This window comes from Simochromis diagramma, unplaced genomic scaffold, assembly GCF_900408965.1.
Source record: "Simochromis diagramma unplaced genomic scaffold, fSimDia1.1 OVJJ01000079.1, whole genome shotgun sequence".
NCBI classification, from domain to species: Eukaryota; Metazoa; Chordata; class Actinopteri; order Cichliformes; family Cichlidae; genus Simochromis; species Simochromis diagramma.
The window spans coordinates 3,858,470-3,876,764 of NW_024387075.1; the positions used below are offsets into that span (position 1 = coordinate 3,858,470).

Sequence of the window (18,295 nt, forward strand, 5' to 3'; positions counted from 1 at the left end):
CATTGAGGTTTGCAGATATGTGTTTATGCACAGCTCTCTCGAGGGCCCAGAACAGCATTTCAGTCAGGTTGAGGTCTGGACTTTGACCGGGCCATTGCAATCTTTTCTTTTCATAGAATTGATGCTGTGCTTGGGATCTGTGTCCTGTTGTGTATCGTCACTTTTATAGACTATTTCAGTATACACAGGAGTTCATGGTTAACTTAGTGATTGCAAGCTGCCCAGATCCCATAGCTGCAAAACAAGCCCAAATCATCACCCTTCCTTAGTATAAGGTGTTTGTGCTGATCTCGTGTTTGTTTTTATCAGACATGCCATTGTCAAACGTCTCCGTTTTTTTTCTCCATAATAAAAGATCAGCTGATGTTAGTAACAGACCCTTTAAATCCTGCAAGTTGGGCTGAAGTTCAGCAGAGGAAAGGGGTCAGCGTGTACACTGACTATACACACGTTCTCACACCTTTCTATCAGAACCACGTTTAAATATTTAGGCAATTTGAGCTATAGTAGCTCGCTTGTTGGATCGGACCACACAGCACAGCCCATAACCCTGTCGCTGGTTCACCCCTGTTCCATCCTTGGACCACTTTTGATAGATAATAATACGCTTCTAAGAAGACCACTTCCAAGACTTCAATTCAGAATTTTATAGACAGTACAGTTTATTGAATGTTAAGATTGAGAATCAATTTCCAATGCATACCCCAGCAGTAAATATGTTTAAATAAGTCACAAATATTTACATAATCTTAACACATTTTGATCACAAGAAAACTTCACCAGTTGTTCCACAGGCTACAGATAAAACAGGGCATTAAAAGTCTTGAACGTGGATGGTCACACAAAGATTTGTATGTTACTTCTGTTTAAAGGCACTGAGGTACAAACATCAGATCGGGAGTATACAGTGTTTATATACTTTATACACACACACACACACACACACACAGAGAGAGAGAGAGAGAGAGAGAGAGAGAAAGGGATGAAACACTCAAACCTAATTACAAGGTGCAGACAGGAAAAACAGGAAATATTACATTAACATATAGTAAAACTACCATGGGCACAAAGTCAAAAATATTGTTCTTTCTACTCATTAATGCACTTTTCATGTAAATACATTCAAATTCTATACCTCCAGTAACTTTACATTAATAAACCAGTACCCCCCCCCCTTTCATTTTAATCACAGCAAGTCTCTGTATTATGCCAAGTTTTCTTAACATGAATTAAAAGGTAACATCTTCATTTGCTTCAAGAACAGCTTTAAGCCTCACTTCATTAAAAAGAAATATCAGTAAGCAGATAAAACAGTACAAATGACCTCTTTATCCCATCACCTTCATTAATCAGCAGCTCATCCTGTTGTCATATACACATCAAAACATCAAATTTGGAGATCAACATTCAAACTGCACAGTAATGTAACAGTATGCATTTATTATCATTTATACTTTTACAGGACATCCACTGTGCATAAAGTGTATTATCGGTATTAATGCACTTATAGTCAGGACAGTTATCCTGCAAGGTTCTGTATGCTGCTGTAATGTGAAAAACATTTTGTAGATCCATTGTTCACAGATGGAAAACAAAAAAAACCATTCTCGTGTCAAGTGAGAATCCAACCTTGGACAAAGAGTTTATATTTCAAGCCTCAGTATATCATTCCTACATTAGCAGGAAAAAATCCTGATACTTTTTACCGGGATCTTTAAGAATTACTGGATTTAAATCAGTGTTTCTTGTATTGCAGATCATCTCACATGTATCTCTTTAGTCTACTCTGTTAAATGCTTTCAATAGCGATGCAGTGATGAAATGTTACAATTTTATTTGTGTGGCGGCCTCACCTTGCTCTCTATCTAAACCCCAGCTTCAGATTTCCTACTGGACATTTCCCTAAAGCATAAATGAATATGACATATGCTGATGAGATCTGTGCAGGTCTTTACAAGTTCCATCCATTTTATTTTTGCATTTTATAATCTTTTTACCTTTTTTTTTTTTTTTTTTTACTTAATGTACCATCTCATTATTAGTTCGTCAATCATCTATGAAGCTCTTTGAATTGCACTGTCCTTCATCAAAGGTGCTATACAAATAAAGTTTAACTGAGGGTAGGTTCCTATTCTTGGAAGATGACTTTATGTCTTTAGCTACACATCTTCCTAAATTACACAATCTTTATTATTATTTAGTTTTTTAGTGGACATGGAGAATGGAGACACCCCACTTGGTATATTACTCATAAGTTACTTGCTTTTTGCCCTTTTCCCTAAAAATTCCTTTACACCAACTGCATAATGTTGGGACGTGGCTAGCCCGGTATGCTGGTCAGAAAAGAGAATAGCCAGAGACACAAAACTTGTAGAAATCACACTAATTTTGGCTCCTGCCAAAGGCTCCCTGGGCAGCGGAGGTAGCAGCGGAGGTAGCAGCATTTTGGACAGTTCGGTTGCTCAGGACACCTTGTGAAAACTCCTGCTGGGCCTTGGTGAAGCTGGCACCTGTGTTTCTGTATTTAGAGTGGACCTAGGATGATAGGAAAAGACAGAAATTTTTTAAAAAATAACAGGCGATCAAATGATGAAACAGTGTTTAACCTGCTGGTTCCTGTAAGGTTCGGTCCATGGTTCTTATGTCTACAAAGGAGCTCATGAGATCAGTTTCATTGATCTGTTAGTGAGGAGGATATCTGAAAATAGATATCTGCCAAAGGATTACAAAGAAAAGTTGGCCATTTTCCGCACGTACTGCCAGAATAAGATCACTGAAAAGAAGATCCGGCCAGAACACATCACTAACATGGACGAGGTCCCCCTCACCTTTGACATCCCCGTGAACCGTACTGTCGAGAAAACAGGGACCAGTACGGTATCTATATGCACCACAGGGAACGAGAGAGAGAAAATGAGCGAGTGGCTGAGGGAAGTTTATGTCAAGAGACCGGATGGCTTTTTCCACAAATCTCCGTCTCTTTTGATCTACGACTCCATGCGCGCCCATCTCACCGAGGCTGTCAAAACCCAAGTGAAGCAAACTAATTCGGAGCTTGCCGTCATTCCGGGTGGATTAACCAAAGAACTCCAACCACTAGATATTGGTATCAACAGGTCGTTCAAAGTTAAATTACGAGCTGCGTGGGAGCATTGGATGACAGAAGGCGAACACACATTCACCAAGACAGGGAGGCACCGCCGAGCGAGTTACGCCACTATCTGCCAATGGATCGTGGCTGCTTGGGCTAAGGTATCAGTCTCAAGTGTCGTCCGAGCTTTCACGAAGGCTGGAATAATCACTGAACAGCTAAGTAACAGCAACGAGACTGATTCGGATAATGATGAGAGGGATCAGGGCATGCTTGATGCCGAAATTGCCCAGCTGTTTAACTCAGACACTGAAGGTGAAGAGTTTGATGGATTTGTGGAAGTTGAATGAACTGGTAATGTAAGTGTATTGTTCAATATTTGATGTTTAACAGCTTAACAACGTTAATAGTTACTGTGAATGAGTTGGTTAAATTTTAACTCATCCGATTGTTTTATTCTGCTGAATGCACTTTAAACGCTTTTTAATCCGGTGTGAGAGGGATCCGGGCATGCTTGATGCCGAAATTGCCCAGCTGTTTACCGTAACTCAGACACGGAAGGTGAAGAGTTTGAGGGAATTGTGGAAGTTGAATGTACCGTACTGGAAAAAGTGTATTTTTCAATATTTAATGTGTTACAGCTTAACAGCGTTAAGAGTTACTGTGAATGAGCTTAATAAAGGTCGAGTTATTTTTTGTTTGTCTTAATGCGCCTTATAATATGATGCGCCTTATGTATGAAAACAGAGCCAGTCTTCAACAGTGCGCCTTATAATCTGGTGAGCCTTATAGTGCGGTAAATACGGTACATGGAGGAAAGTCTGTACAGTAAGTGCATTCAGCACACACACTTTGTTTGAAAATTTCCTCTGAAGCTGTTCAAAGTTTTTGTCACCACCCGATTTTTAGTTTCTGTCTTTGATGTAGCTTCCAGATATAAATGAGAAAAAATAACATTTATATATGTACGCAGTATAAGTCATCGACAACTAAAACATGTTTAAAATACTTGGCTTAGGGTTATTCAGTTCATCAAGATACATTATATTGAATCTGACAGGTTCATAATAAAATAGTAATCAGATTACCTATAAAAATACGATATGTAAACAGAAGTTTTACTTTTGCGTACCATTTTCAGCAGGATGACAGCCAGCACAGAGTTTACAGTGAAAAATCCAGCCACTACCATCATAACCACAGCCACAGCCAGGTTCGTGTTGATGATGGTGATTGATGTTATCCATCCACTGTCAAAACCAGAAACATGCAAGAGGAAAAAAGGTGTAATTTCACATTTTCTCTGTAATTATTATATACACAGTATATTATAGTACACTGAAATTCTTTTTTTGTGGATTAAAGAGAAATACACAAACAACCAGATACCAAATGTAAAGCATGAAGTTTGTAAAAAGGACACATGGAAACCTGAGGAGCTTTATACATGATAGAAAAGAAATCCCAAAATAAAAGTTACACACACTTACAAAGCAGCAACCCAGATTTATTAGGGCAGCAGGAATCTGTCAAAGAAATGCAATAGAGGAGAGACAGGAGAAGAATTCACACACAAACACGTGTGAATGAAGAAATGTGGTGGTCCATGCACACTGAATGTATCCCAAAGCAGCATGCACATCCATACAATGAAAAACAGAATCTTGGTGCACTTCCACCACACGTTCAGGTAGTGTAGGAAAAAAGAAAAAGAAAATAAATCCCACTGACCTGTTGCCCCAATGGGGAATCCCCACAGTTTGGATAATGTAAACTGCCACTTGGAAGAAGAAGACGAAAAAGAAGAAAAAGAAGCTGAAAGAGCTGTCAGACCTATGGAGGGGAAAAAGGGGACATATTATTAATGCGAAGGTGCTCACTGGTTTGCTGACATATTGCACAATAGAGATATTAAGTTTCACAATCACATGAAGTCATAAAAATGAGTCTGCAGATCATTTACAGTTTGAAGACTTGTATTAAAGTTCATAAGTGTAAACAATACCAGTGACACAGCATACCTAAAGGCCTTGTAGACCGGCCTGTACCAACAGACGAAGGCCACGGGGGTGAACAGAATGAACCAAAGAATAGCCAGACCAAAGTCAACGCCATAGTTACTGTCAATGGTGAAGCAAGCCAGGCAGGCCAGCACGTTGAGGAAGAGAGTGGCACTGTGGACTGGAGAGGTGAAAAAGAAAACCAGTGACGCAGACATACACTTATAATACAACACTGCTTATAAAAAGCTCCGGTGAACCAAACTCTGTGCACTTTTATACTAATAGGCATGAATGGTGTCTTTATTATTGTTATTATCATCTCCTTCGTAACAAATTAATTTCCCAAATGTGAGGTAAATAAATTATTTCTCAACGTTTTAGTGCAGCAATTATGACTTTAAACAATCTTTTAATGGATAAAGTTATAAATCATGATTCATTTGTAAAGAAAAAAGTAAGAACTTCAGCAAAAGTATGAGTGGAAAGTCTTGATACATATTTAAATTTAGCATATTAAAAGCTGAGATTTGATGTACTATACCATCCTTTTAGGTCAGTGATTGGCATATAAAATGCTACAATCAGGGGTACATACACATCCAGAGGTAGTACATTCTCTTGCACATCCTGCGGTAGTCCTCGGGGATTTCCTCCTCAAAATTCTGATAAAAGCAGGGCTTTATAGGGAAGAACCTTGGAAGAGGTGGCCAGTTGTTCTCTTTAGCTGACAGGAAAAGATTTAAAAACCTTATTATCATTTAAGACTTAACACATACTCAACACAACTACATCAAATACCTGCAGCCACTTACCTCCGGGGTTCGATGCGCTGCCTGCCTGCCTCCTGTTCTCTAGCTCCTGTTCCTTCCGCTCCAGCTCTGCTGCTTTCCTCTCCAGCTCCTCCTGCTGTTTGATCAGGTTAGCCTGGGCAGCAGCTGCTTTAGCCTGATGTATGATAGCAGACCTGCATCTTAATACTGTCTTCAGCATTGTTGAACACAATTTCCTCATACATGTACTGCACTAAAATAACCATACAAAGTGCTGCTTTCTTGCAGTGATAAGCTAGATGGTCCCTGCAGTAAAATGTGATGACTTTTGTGGCGGCTCAGGATGTGCACCAGGTTGTCTACCAGCAGGTCGTTGGCTAGATCCTCCACCAATCAAATCTGTGTGCCAAAGTGTCCTTGAGCAAGACATTGAACCTTAAATGAATTACCTGTGATGCACCAATCAGAGTGCAAGTGTGTGGGTGGTAGAGAAGCATTTCTTAGCATTGTTTATGTATGAACTGGACCAGGACTTGGATACAGACTTTCTACTCAGTTGACCACTCAAAGTTCTTTCTACTATACCTCTCATTCATCCAGTCACACCCATTTATACATTATTCATGATTAAGTGCTTACTAACATTCACACACACACACACACACACACACACACACACACACACACACACACACACACACACACACACACACACACACACACTAACGATCCAGTGGATGCATCGGGGGGCACTCAAGGATCAGTAACTTTTCAAAGGAATGCAAATGTGGAGTCAGGGATTGGCCCATCGACCTTCCGATTAGCAGGCGACCCACTCTACCGCTCAAGCTACAATCGACCAAGTAAAGAAAAATAAATATACTCATTCTTCTTTGCATGGTAGTGTCTTGACTTGCATTTCTTGAAAACGTAACTTAAATCAGTTAATGTTGTCTGATCTCATTATTTAAACACGCTGAAATGCATTCGTCTCACTCACTTTTGGGTTCTGCTCCACAGATGTCTGTAGTACAGCTGGTTGAGAGGGTGCAGCAGAGATAGGGATTGTCGTCCCAGAGTGCTGTCCCTGTAAAAAAGGTTGAAGCAATATCTCTTTTCAAATATATTTTCATAAAACCAAAGGATTTGGTTCCTGCTGAATATCATATCACACTATGATATGAGCAGTTCCATTAAAGACACAAAGGCTGACCATTTCCGGTGAAGAGAATGGGTTGTACTCCCCGACGTTGTCATCGACTCTGCTGGTGGCTTGTGTGACTGAAGCATCCTGGGAAGAAGAGAAAAAAAAAAAAAAAGATCAAACACACTGTAAGGTGTGACACTGAGAATCCATGACTGTTCAGTATTTATGTGGTGCCAACTGTGGAATTATAGGAGTGTCCCACCCAGTGGAGGAGCAGCAGCTGAACACTGAATTTTCTCTCACCAGATTATCTGTTAATAACACTCTTTGTCCTGGACCACATTTGTTTCAGTTAAATTACAGTTTCTTGTGTGTGTGTGAATAAAGATTAAGCATCCATTTCTTAAGTTAAAATGTCAAAGACGTGTGGATTCATAAGCATTACTTCCTAGGTCTATAAGACCTAAAAAAAACCAAACCAAACAAACAAACAAACAAACAAAGAAAAAACCCACTGGTCTGTAAAACATAAACAACAAAAAAAAATGTACAAAGAAACAAAAACAAACCTATCTATAAAGTTAAAAGCAGCGTCACTGGCTTGCTACTGGGGTTTCTAGTTAATGGTGTCATCTATGAATAGCTTGTAAAAGAGAACTCCCGGTTAATGGCAGGCACCTGTTCTCGGGTCTGCTCACCTGCGCAGGTGAGCTCAGAGCACACTTCCAGCGAATTTTCACAGTTTTAACGTAAAAATGTTTATAAGCGCATTGAAACGTGTCACACTTAACAGTGGCGATTCTTAGCCAGGAAATGCTGAGGCCAAACCCAGCAACCAACCAAACAGGTTTTTGTTAGAGCATATCTTTGTATTCACTTTACACCAGAAAACGAAAAGCTTCTGAAACTCGATTCGCGGGCAGAAACCAACCAACACTCACCTGGAAGGGATTTACGTCCATTGGGTCAGCGAAAGGGTTACTGTCGAAACCCGACATTGCGAGAAAAGTTTATATTGCGTAAAATAAACAACGACAGCACCCTTCTGCCCGGCGGCTCTCGCTGGTCCTGCTCCTACTGATGGTGCTGTGCGACGCCGGCGGCACTGCGCATGCGTCGCCTGTGTGGGCCGCGTCACCGAAGGTTGGCCGGAGTCAATTAGCCCTCCTTTATTTTTAGCAGTAATGTGAATTGGTTTCAAATGAGCGGTTCTCGTGACAGTCTGTCCACGCCGATTATGTGTGTGTCGAAATGAGAGCCAGTCTGCGGAGTTAAACGCACAAAGTGAGCTCCTTTTTAAAACTTTCCTCAATGTCCTCGAGGGTTTGAAGTTGCCTTTAGGTGCTGTGGAAATAATAGCTTATTTAAACGACTGAGCAAAATCACGAGTTCACCGGGAAAATAAGAATTACCTGATCTGCTACTGAAAGACAGATTTTTAAAATTGTTTGCTGAACATTGTGGCTCCAGTTTGAAAACAGTACCTACAGTCCAGTACTAACAAGCTTGATAGTCAGCGTTTTATATAATCACCTTTTATTCTCCAGCACAGCCTGAAAAGCTTATATTTCTTAAAATAATCTTCAGGAATAGTTCTCCAGGCTTCTTGAGGGCCATTCAAAGCTTTTGTTCTGTTCTCTGTCAAGATGACCCCACACTGTTTAAATGGTTTTCTATCCAGGAATGCTTTTTGCAGTGTGGATTTTCATGTTGTAATTTTATGCATTTTTTTTTTTTTTTTGTCTAAACTGTATTGTTGTACATTGACGAGGTGTCACTCATTGTTTTTGTAGGACCGTTGCATATAAAAAGTAGTCTTCGGGATACATCTGGCATATTCACATTGATATGTTCATTAATATTTGTTGTCCCTTTTTAAAAAAAATAAATTAAGCTAAATTTTCAGGGTGTTTGGGGGTGACCGTAATGCTGAAGAATGAAGCGTCACTAGTCAGATGCTTTTGCAAAATACAGCAGTACTTTTCTGTACTGTTGGATTTTGACAAGATCTCCAGCACCAGCCTCCATCTTATTGTACAGATCGCTGTAGACACTGTTGTAGCCGTTTTCAATTAAAGGGCCAGATGTGTCTCTCAGGTTGTATTACTGAATTACCAACCTTACTAAAAAGAAATGGGCCCCCAGCCATACATCTGGATTGGTTTGATAAGAATACATCCATAAACCATATTACCATTACCAAAATCAGCTAATAAAGAATGAAAGAATGCAGGAAACAAAGTATGTAGTACCTGTCCTACTTCAAGAGGAAGAAGCTTGAATGGGGTCTTATTTCACTTTCCAGGTGAGAACAGACTGCAAAACTACAAACTGATAAGACCTGTGACATGAAACAGTCCATTTATCCAGTCTCTCTGGATAAATGCTTGTTACAGAATACACTGAACAAATCATCAGATCGATACAAGGATGAGTATAAAGAAAAAATGGTGCCACTTGTCACTGGTCGTTTACAGAAAGTACAGATACAACTTGGTGCTGAATCTCTGGAAGTCCCCTGCAGGGATGGAGCACCATTTTTCTGACAGATATTTCCTCATTTACAGTTTAATGGTGACAGTCCCCCTGTTTGTGTCATACTTGTGTGAACATCATGGTCACCAGATGTTCCCTGTTGATCATCTCAGTCTTCCATCCTATTTACTTACCTCTTTCCCACAGATTTATTGTAGATGACACTTTAGTCATTGCATCCTTCACAAACAGCCATATTTAACTCAATCTGCTGCCAGCCATCTCTCAACAGTGAACCTTCTTTCAAAGGCTCTCAATTCTTTCTTCTTGATAGAATTTGTTTTTAAATGCCACAGAGCAGACTGGCTGTTAATTAGACCATACAGCGTTCCTGTGTGGAAGTATCTGTACTTTCCACTCATTTATACAGCTCTGAAATGTGTCACCCAACTATCACAAAAAAAGCCTGTAAAAAAAAAAAAAAAAGCCATTTTTGCCTTTTGCTTAACAGTCACTGCAGTGACAAATGGCAAGTACAATGAACAGACAAAAGCCTTGGATCACGCCCCTTAATCTTTGAAATCAAGCTTTCTGTCCCATTGGCACAGGTGTATAAAACCCAGCACCTAGCCATGCAGCCTGTCTTTACAAACTTTTGTTGTTCTAAAGAGCTCGCTGAATGTGAGTGTTGAGCTGTAATAGGATTCTAACATGTTTGTTTAATGCTTGCTTAGAGAGGCAAGGTCTTTACAGTATAAAGAATTTTGAGGCAACTGTTGTGATTTGGTGCTTTATAAATACAACTGAATTGACTATCCCATGATCTTCTGTAAGTGATGTCTTTGCAAAGTGGAAGTGTTTAGGAGTCACACCAACTCATTAATGAAGTGCAGACCAGGTAAAAATCACAGCTTGATCACTGAATGCTGAGGTGCATGATGTGTAAATTCGCCAACGCTTTGCTGACTCAGGAGCTCCAGACCTTCTGGCATTAACATCAGCACAGAAACTTTGGGCTGGTAGCTTCGTGGCATGGGTTTCCATGGCCGAGCGGGAGTAATATATGAGTGGCTCACTTTTGTGCAAGTGCATCAAGAAATGGTAAAATGCTGTGCAACAATACAAGCAGAAGAGAATCAGAAATATGATAATAAATTAGTAATATTAGTGGTGGAGGTGGTAGAGAAGGTCAACTAATAATTAGAAGGTTGGCGCTTCGATCCCTGGCTGCTCCAGTCTATATGCCAAAGTGTCCTCGGGCCAGACGTTGAATCTCCAAGTTGCTTCTAATCTAGTCACCAGACAGTGAATGTTACGGTACATAGTGCTAGTGCTTATATTAGTGTTTGAGTGAATAAGACCTGTATTAAGCCTTTTGTGTGCTTAAGTAGAAAAGCGCTATATATGAACCAGTCCAATTTGCAATATTACTATTCTGTTACAAAATGCTTACATTATGGATTACAACAGCCAAATACTGTGTGCATTCAAGGGTTTTATATTGTTTGTTAGTCTAAACCTGCTAATTGTTCTGGTTTGGATCACATTGTTTTTGCACAATTAATCCAATCTAACTACCCCCAATGTCAAATTCCCCTACTGGCTCATGCACAACTTGGAATTTCTTTGTCTTTTTCATAGAACACAGTTTGACATGCCACACTGAGGGAAAAAGCAGAATAAAATTATAGATGACTGGATAGCATTAGCTCCTTCAGTTTCAGGGTCATTACATAGCGCATGGCTGACTCACTATCATGAATAATTAGCAGTGGGACTCTAAAGGTGCCCCTGTTAGCATTATTGTTATTAAAATGAGTAATTCCCTATTTTAAACACAGGCCTAAAGAAAAGAATTGCACTTATGCAGTTGGACATTTTCAACTAAAACATACACACATCAATAATGACAAGACACAATGATTTTATGTTCTTGCATGGTTGCTATTGAGCAAATGCTTAAGAGACAGAAGAGAATGGCTTTGGGAGTGGGAGGAGTGGGTAATAATGGATTTCAAGAATAGAATGGCATTTGTTCTCTATACTGTACATATGACCTGTGCTGTACATAACAGTTGTATGGCTGTTAAGCAGTGAATGCAGGAATTTTATCACAGATTCCAACATTCCTAAAGAGCTGGGATCCCCTTGGCTGGAATACACACCAGCTGACTTGGTCCCTTTGATGGCTGTATTTCCCTTGTAAGGGGAAAAAAAAAAAAAAAAAAAAAAAAAAGCAGCACAAACTTAAAACACATTAAGTGGGTTTTTTTCTTTTCTGTCTCACACAAACATACAGTCACACATGAGCTCTCGGCACATGTACACAACAGAAGTGTGGGATCCACTGCCCAAACCCAAACATCTCTGTTCAAGAATCTCAATTTAAAAAAAACCAAAACAAAAAAAAAACCAAGATAAATATTTGACTTCAACTACCCAGCAGAGGCTGGTGTTCCGGCTTTGTACAGTATTTATACCTGTATATTATATGCTATAAAGAATTTCTGTGACATTAAAATTTTTAAATAAGGGAAAAATTATTTTGTAATAACAAAGCATCCACTGCTCACATTTATTGTAAACTCATAAAGCAGCCTATAGTCGTGAGCTTTAAGTTCACTGTAACATCTGCGACGCCTGATGGTGCCCGATTTGTTTTTCTTCTCAATTTCTGTAGTACACTGCTTCAGCTTTCCAGCTCTGTAATATTCCCTGATGCCGTGTTTTCTTCTGCATATTCCAACATTCCCTTTTCTCTGTCCTCCTGCTCAGTTTGTCTCCTCTTGGCGCCGAGTAAAGAGTTGCCAAGACACTGTGAGAGCACGATTGGCAGTTTCATCCACAGAAGAGCCCATCTACTGATTCTTGTTTCTCTTCCAGACAATTCTCCTCCCCGCCTCAGGAGGGGGAAACACTGTACACAGCACTTGGGGAAATTTCTTTGCAGATTTTAAGAATGAAAGGCTAAGCAAGAGTGGTTTGAGGAGTGGAGATCAGTTGCCAGTTTGTCACCTCCCATTGGGAACATGTATGCCTGGCAGGAAGTTGGATAGGGATCGCTTTGGTGTCTCATTGTCCTTCATACCATGAATTCATTACTTCCATATACTACCACAGGCTGTGGCATGTCTGAAGGGTCCCTGCCATGACCACCACCTTCTCTGGAGGGCCTTGGGGCAGTATGTTTGGCTCCCTTAAGTTTCTGCTTACCCTTATCTGGATTGTAAGTGCCTCGGCTGGTAAACTGGGGCCTTTCATCATAAATCACTTCCTGATCTCCGGTAGAGCTGTTGTCTAAGCTGTAGGATGGGGAGGCTATGGGTGGAGTCAGACTCTCGGCCTGTGATGGACCCAAGCTGACACCAGAAGACTTGGACTGGAAACGAAAGCGCCGGGTGGAAGAAGAAGACGAAGGATGGAAATGTGATGAGGAGGAGTACGAGGACCCGGTGAAACACGAGTCTACAGAATCCAGAGACGCAGGTTGGCGGCGGAGAACTCTGCGTCGGGGGCTCTTCCCGTCAGATTTCAGAGTCCAGGGCAATGTCAACAAAGGACCTCTCTCTGGAGAAACCCCCACCCAAAAAATGCAAAGAGGTCAATATTTTTTATATGCACAGGAAGAATTGTGAATGATAAGGCAGTTTAGAATGATCAGTATGGCATACCAGAGAAGTCAGAAATGGTCTCTTCAGAGTCCACATTAAGGTTTTCAGAGCTGTCAGCTGTACCGATGGAGGCCTCAGACTCCAGGGTCTCATCATCTGATGCTCGTGGCTCCAGAGACAGCATCTCAAAGGTCAACTCCTCCCTGTAGAGACAAGCATCATCCAGAAAAACAAATGAGCTGCGCACAAGTGATGACACACAGCTGGCATCAATGCAACACACAAGCCAGATAATTCAACATTTAAAGCACAGTGAGAATGTTTACTTCTCTTTCTGAAGGCTTTCAATTTCCTCTGTCAGCACCCTCTCTTCCTGCTGCATGGCTGCCTGCTGATGCTCCGGGATGTCAGGTAACGACTCCGCTCCCTCTTCACCGCCGCTCTCTTCTATGGCAGCGTCAGCCATAGGCTGCAGCTGCGGACTAACAGGAGGTGAAGGTATGTGGTAGCTTGGTCGCTGGGAGCGACCTTTTCCCTGAGGAGCAAATCAAGAGTGGACTTTTAATTTTTTAAAATGTTGGTTATCATAAAATGTAAACGCTGTTATATACATTACAGCTCTTTGAGCTGGCAGCTCTTGACTCACACATGCATTGACCAATCAAACCCAGACACAGTTTATGAACAAACTTTACTTTTTTGGCTGCATCTGGTTGCTTTGAGCAAAAGTAATAAGAATCAAAATATCAGCAGTGCCAGGTTCAAAATGGTCGAGCTTAATGTGCAGAAATAATCTGGTAATTCTAGTGACTGAGTGATAGCTACACTTCAGGAGGACACCATCTTGCGCTTCTTTAAAGTTGCAACAATATTACTAATTGCATTATACCAGGGGTGTCAAAGCCTGCAGCCTGTGTGCAGGATCCAGTCCACAGAAAGGTTCAATCTCACCCTGTGCATAGATACTGAGAAGAAGTGGAAGGTTTTTCTTTGGACCTACTGTATTTGGTCCCGGGAGGCATTGTGTTGGAAATTGTTAAGAATGAATCACATCATGAGTGGCTATCCAAACTGTGCAAATTCAATCTAAACAAGTATCCTGAATCATCGGTTTTACAGCCTTCAACCTTGGGATCATGAGTCATTTTATTTTCAGTTTCACAAAGAAACTGACCCACAATGTGCTAATTGCTATTTGCTGTATTACGCTAAAGCCGGACTGACATTTTATAAATGGAAAAAAAAAAAAAATCACATGTGAGTGAGTTCTTTTATTTTAATAGGTTATTATACAATGGTCAGCATGTGTTCAAATTTCCTGAACATGGTTCATTAACTAAAATGACTCTGACACCCCTGCGTTACACTAAAATGGCACTTCGTTGGGGAATGAAAGTCTTCCAACCCACTGAAGAAGAGAAGCCAGAAGAAAAACACAATGATGACCTATGTCCACAATTTATGTAGACAGTTTCCTAAAAAGCCTTTATGCTGAATGCCCTGAAAACATTCTATTAACATACAGCGATAAAGTAAATCTAATTATGAGATTTAATTGCATCCACATGAGATGGTAATAGAACACAATATGGCAAGAAGAACACCAACAAAACAGACTCAGTGCCGTGATGACTCGTGCTTGATGGATGGATGACAGATGTTTATATCTCAACATATACTGGATACAGTGTTCTGTACACCACAACACTGGATGATTCTTTGGGGATGCAAACCATGGTGTGTGTTTACATACCGTAATGTGTGCTATGCACATAAATCTAACAGCTATTAGTACTGGTCTCTGGGTAAAGGAAAAGACATGTTAGGGAGGAGAGAAGCAGGTTATAAAGGAGGAAATCATGGCAGGTCAAGCAGTGAAGGAGTAAAGGTTAGGTAGATTTACAGTAGTAATGAGTCATTGTAAACATGTGATTTCTCTGATAGCCGTGGGCCTGGTCATGCTGATTGAGCTTACCATTGACCGTCGGATATGCGTCAGTTTGGACTTGGCTTTATTCTCAGCAAACTCCAGAGTGCTGATGTCCTTTAGTCTCACTTTGTACTTATTCATCTGTTCACAGATAATAAGTTCTACGCACCTATAAAGAGGCAGCAAGAGACAAACTTCAGTTACTGGAAATTTCAAACAGTGCTGCAAAACGATAACTTCATATAAAAAGGTATATAACATTCCTCTCCATGCAGTTTTTTTCCCCCCATACAGTACAATATATGGCATTTCTCTCCGCTTGGGTTACTGATTTCTATGGTTTTCTGTCAAGAAAGTAAATTAAATCTCTCAAGCCACTAACTCTATCCACCATTAGCGAGGAAATCTGCAGCAAAGCAGGCCAAACTCAATTCAAATCAATCCAATTTTATTTATATATTATTATATATATTTATATAGTATTAAACTATAACTCATTTCCAAATACACATATATCAAAGCAAACATTTGGAGACAGCACTGAAGAAAAACAGACTGTATTGAACTGATATGAAGCAACAATGCTGTTCTGTTACTAAGTAATGACTAAAATCACCACAGCTGACCTCTGTTCTGACTGCTTGTTCCTTTTAACCTTCCCCACTTTCTTCTCTCATCAGTACTGGAGCCAGACTATTTTTATATATATATATTATTTATATTCTAAATAAAACTGATTCTTCAGTTTTATCAATCAATCATTCTTATTAAGACCATAAGAAAAAAGGAATCTGGAATGTTTGCAAACTTTATTCTTTTCATTAATGCTGTTATTTAAATGGGTGGTTATGCTATTAAAATGTGTGTCAATGGCCATAACTCCGCTTCTGAGTATGTGTTGATCCCCCTCAGAGGCTTTGTTATTGTTTGTGTGGTACAGCCAGGTGTGGTCTATAATGGAAATGGCCACCCTTGGCCACCCATTGGGTCCACAGCTGCGTCCCAGTCATAGAAAGGCATACCAGTGTGGTTTTTCATGCTTAACTTTACTGTTCTGATATGAAACAGATTAAGTCAACATCAGTTTTTCTTTACCAAGATCTATTACCTTAGACAAAGGCAGTGAATTGTTTGACAGACATTAGACATAGCCTTACGCTGTTGTCTTGTTGATGTCCTGGACGCTCTGCAGTGGGTCAGTGGTGTCAGGACAGCGAAGGATGCAAGGAGCAAAAACTATAGCCAAGGCATTAGGTGACATACGGTTTGTCTCCTCTTCCAAAGCAATCCTAAAAGAATGAATTCTGCGTTTTACTTGTCTATCAAGAAGGAACTAAATCATCTTCATATATTAAGGAAAAAACTGTTACCTGACGAGATGAAATATGAGGCGTTCCAGAGTGTTTAGATGAGTTCTGCTTAGCTGGTCAATAACTGAATACACACCTCTGGTCATTTCCTTTTTATCCTGCAAACCTGTGAATTAATACCCCACACAAGAACTCACTTTTTACTATTGCAACAAACCAATAAACATACATTCTGATGTCTGTAGAATATGTGTGGCCAAATTCTCAAGTGCAATTCAACTGAACCACAGCAATAGTCGGCATATGCGACCACTTACCCATGACACGTATGAATTCATCATACAGCTCAAATGTCATCAGAGGATTAGGCAGGTCTCTCAGCCACTGCTTGAAAACACTAGCAATAACGTGGATGTTGTAGTCGTCCAGATTCATGTTCTCCACATCTGTGGGACCACAAAGACAATGCAGACACAAAACGCAGACACTGAGTAATTGCAAGCAGCTTTTTAAAGCCAGCTAGCACCATTCACCTGCTCACTGAGTTGCAGCCAAGTTTACCTGTATCAAGTCCCAGCTTGAGCTCCTTAATTTTATTGGTGGAACCAGATTTGCGGTAAATTCCCTCAGTGTAGAGGCCGTGCATCTCAATGTAGTTGATAAGCTTCTCCACTACCAGAGGCACTGTTCTCTCATCGTTAGTCAGGCGAGAAACTTCTACTCCAAACTGTCTGGAGGACAGCTCTGGATCGAACTATTCAAACACAACCATAATATGCTCTTATAAAAACACACATATGACACATGCCTTCACACCATTCAGAGTTCATCCAAAACTAATGTTATAGCTTAAATATCATTAATTCAGCAAACTAAGTACAGTCTTTAACAATATTCATAAGATCAAAAAGTAGAAATAACACTAACTACTGTACATAAACCCACAACAACACAATTACTGTCATGGGACATCACTGCGACGGTGCACAATATGGCCGACTCACCTTCTTACTGCATTTGGTGGTCGTCTTCTGGCAGCACTTTCTGTGGCAGGCATACCGGCACACTGGATAGACACAGCCATAGAGATCAAACACATCATTTCCATTATCCACAGAAAGACAGTGCCTCCTCATTATTCAGCAGAAGTTGTAAGAAAAGGTTAAAAAAAAAAAACATAAAAAATTCAGCACATGAGAAGCCAAAGCAGTGTTGGCTGGCACGAAGAAAACATCCTGTGTGACTAAAGGGCAAAATTGTGTGGAGAAATCTCTGGAGACACGGAGCCGCAGACCCCATGAGTCCAGTTGAAAACAATCTGATTAGGGCCGAGGAGGGAGAGAAGGGAGGGGCTCTATCTCTGAGGCCAGACTGAGCACAGCTCGGCCACAGAAGGGGTGTGTGTGTGTGTGTGTGTGTGTGTGTGTGTGTGTGTGTGTGTGTGTGTGTGTGTGTGTGTGTGTGTGTGTGTCTCCGCGCAAAACTTCATGTGAACATCCACGTGAAGCACAGAGATGTGTGTCTGTGCGCATTTGCGGTCATGAAAAAGTTAATTCTTTTATATCATATTAATTAAATTAGTTGGATTATGTAACTGATACTCTGGCATTCCCATTGCTATCTTGACCTATCTAGTTTGCATAGTCACACGAACTTGATTACTTTTGGGGGGAAGCAAGCTCACATAAACAATTAAAGGTTTACGTTTATGTGTAGAATGAAGGTCATGGTCAGGCTGAGGCCAAGTCTCTATGAAACATAAAAGTGAAAGTCTAATGCCCTCTGCTATGGAATATTCGGAAGCACACTGACATCAGTGTAGGAATTGTGGTTTCGTGTCACTGGACCTCGCCCACGAGTTCATCAGGTGTTAAGGACATTGCCCAAAATTATATTTGGTCTTTGCACAACCGTACAAGCATTAACATACATATATTTTAAGGTTGACAAAGCAGCAC

The 18,295-nt window shown here is 40.4% G+C and overlaps 2 protein-coding genes across 6 annotated transcripts in view; both read right to left on the bottom strand.

The window, feature by feature from the left end:
* Nucleotides 1-644: 644 nt before the first annotated feature.
* scamp2l (secretory carrier membrane protein 2, like) lies at nt 645-8,119 on the bottom strand. The gene is made up of 9 exons (XM_040045606.1): nt 7,953-8,119; nt 7,078-7,155; nt 6,865-6,951; nt 5,907-6,039; nt 5,690-5,818; nt 5,113-5,272; nt 4,823-4,924; nt 4,224-4,341; nt 645-2,535 (listed from the first exon to the last, which is right to left on the bottom strand). Exons 1-9 carry the CDS (start codon nt 8,007-8,009, stop codon nt 2,383-2,385), a joined length of 1,017 nt encoding a protein of 338 aa, XP_039901540.1. The 5' UTR covers nt 8,010-8,119; the 3' UTR covers nt 645-2,382.
* A 3,290-nt stretch (nt 8,120-11,409) lies between these two features.
* myo9aa (myosin IXAa) overlaps nt 11,410-18,295 on the bottom strand; it is a 97,044-nt gene continuing 90,158 nt past the window's right edge. For 4 of the 5 annotated variants that reach the window (XM_040045602.1, XM_040045605.1, XM_040045603.1 and 1 more), the window contains 10 exons: nt 17,342-17,403; nt 16,899-17,091; nt 16,655-16,783; nt 16,398-16,503; nt 16,185-16,316; nt 15,073-15,196; nt 14,851-14,898; nt 13,424-13,632; nt 13,158-13,300; nt 11,410-13,053 (listed from right to left, as the gene is read on the bottom strand). In XM_040045602.1, coding sequence (XP_039901536.1) covers nt 12,569-13,053; nt 13,158-13,300; nt 13,424-13,632; nt 14,851-14,898; nt 15,073-15,196; nt 16,185-16,316; nt 16,398-16,503; nt 16,655-16,783; nt 16,899-17,091; nt 17,342-17,403 — 1,631 coding nt within the window. In that variant the 3' untranslated portion in view covers nt 11,410-12,568. The remainder of the gene's footprint in view (nt 13,054-13,157; nt 13,301-13,423; nt 13,633-14,850; nt 14,899-15,072; nt 15,197-16,184; nt 16,317-16,397; nt 16,504-16,654; nt 16,784-16,898; nt 17,092-17,341; nt 17,404-18,295) is intronic. The other variant, XM_040045604.1, reaches the window with a different exon arrangement.

What these genes read in the sequence shown, in the direction of transcription:
- scamp2l (XM_040045606.1), bottom strand. Translation starts at nt 8,009, where the DNA reads ATGTCGGGTTTCGACAGTAACCCTTTCGCTGACCCAATGGACGTAAAT. An exon ending in CATTCTCTTCACCGGAAATG is followed by an intron (nt 6,952 to 7,077) that starts GTCAGCCTTTGT and finishes CCTTTTTTACAG; the next exon opens with GGACAGCACTCTGGGACGAC. An exon ending in CCGGTCTACAAGGCCTTTAG is followed by an intron (nt 4,925 to 5,112) that starts GTATGCTGTGTC and finishes TCCCCTCCATAG; the next exon opens with GTCTGACAGCTCTTTCAGCT.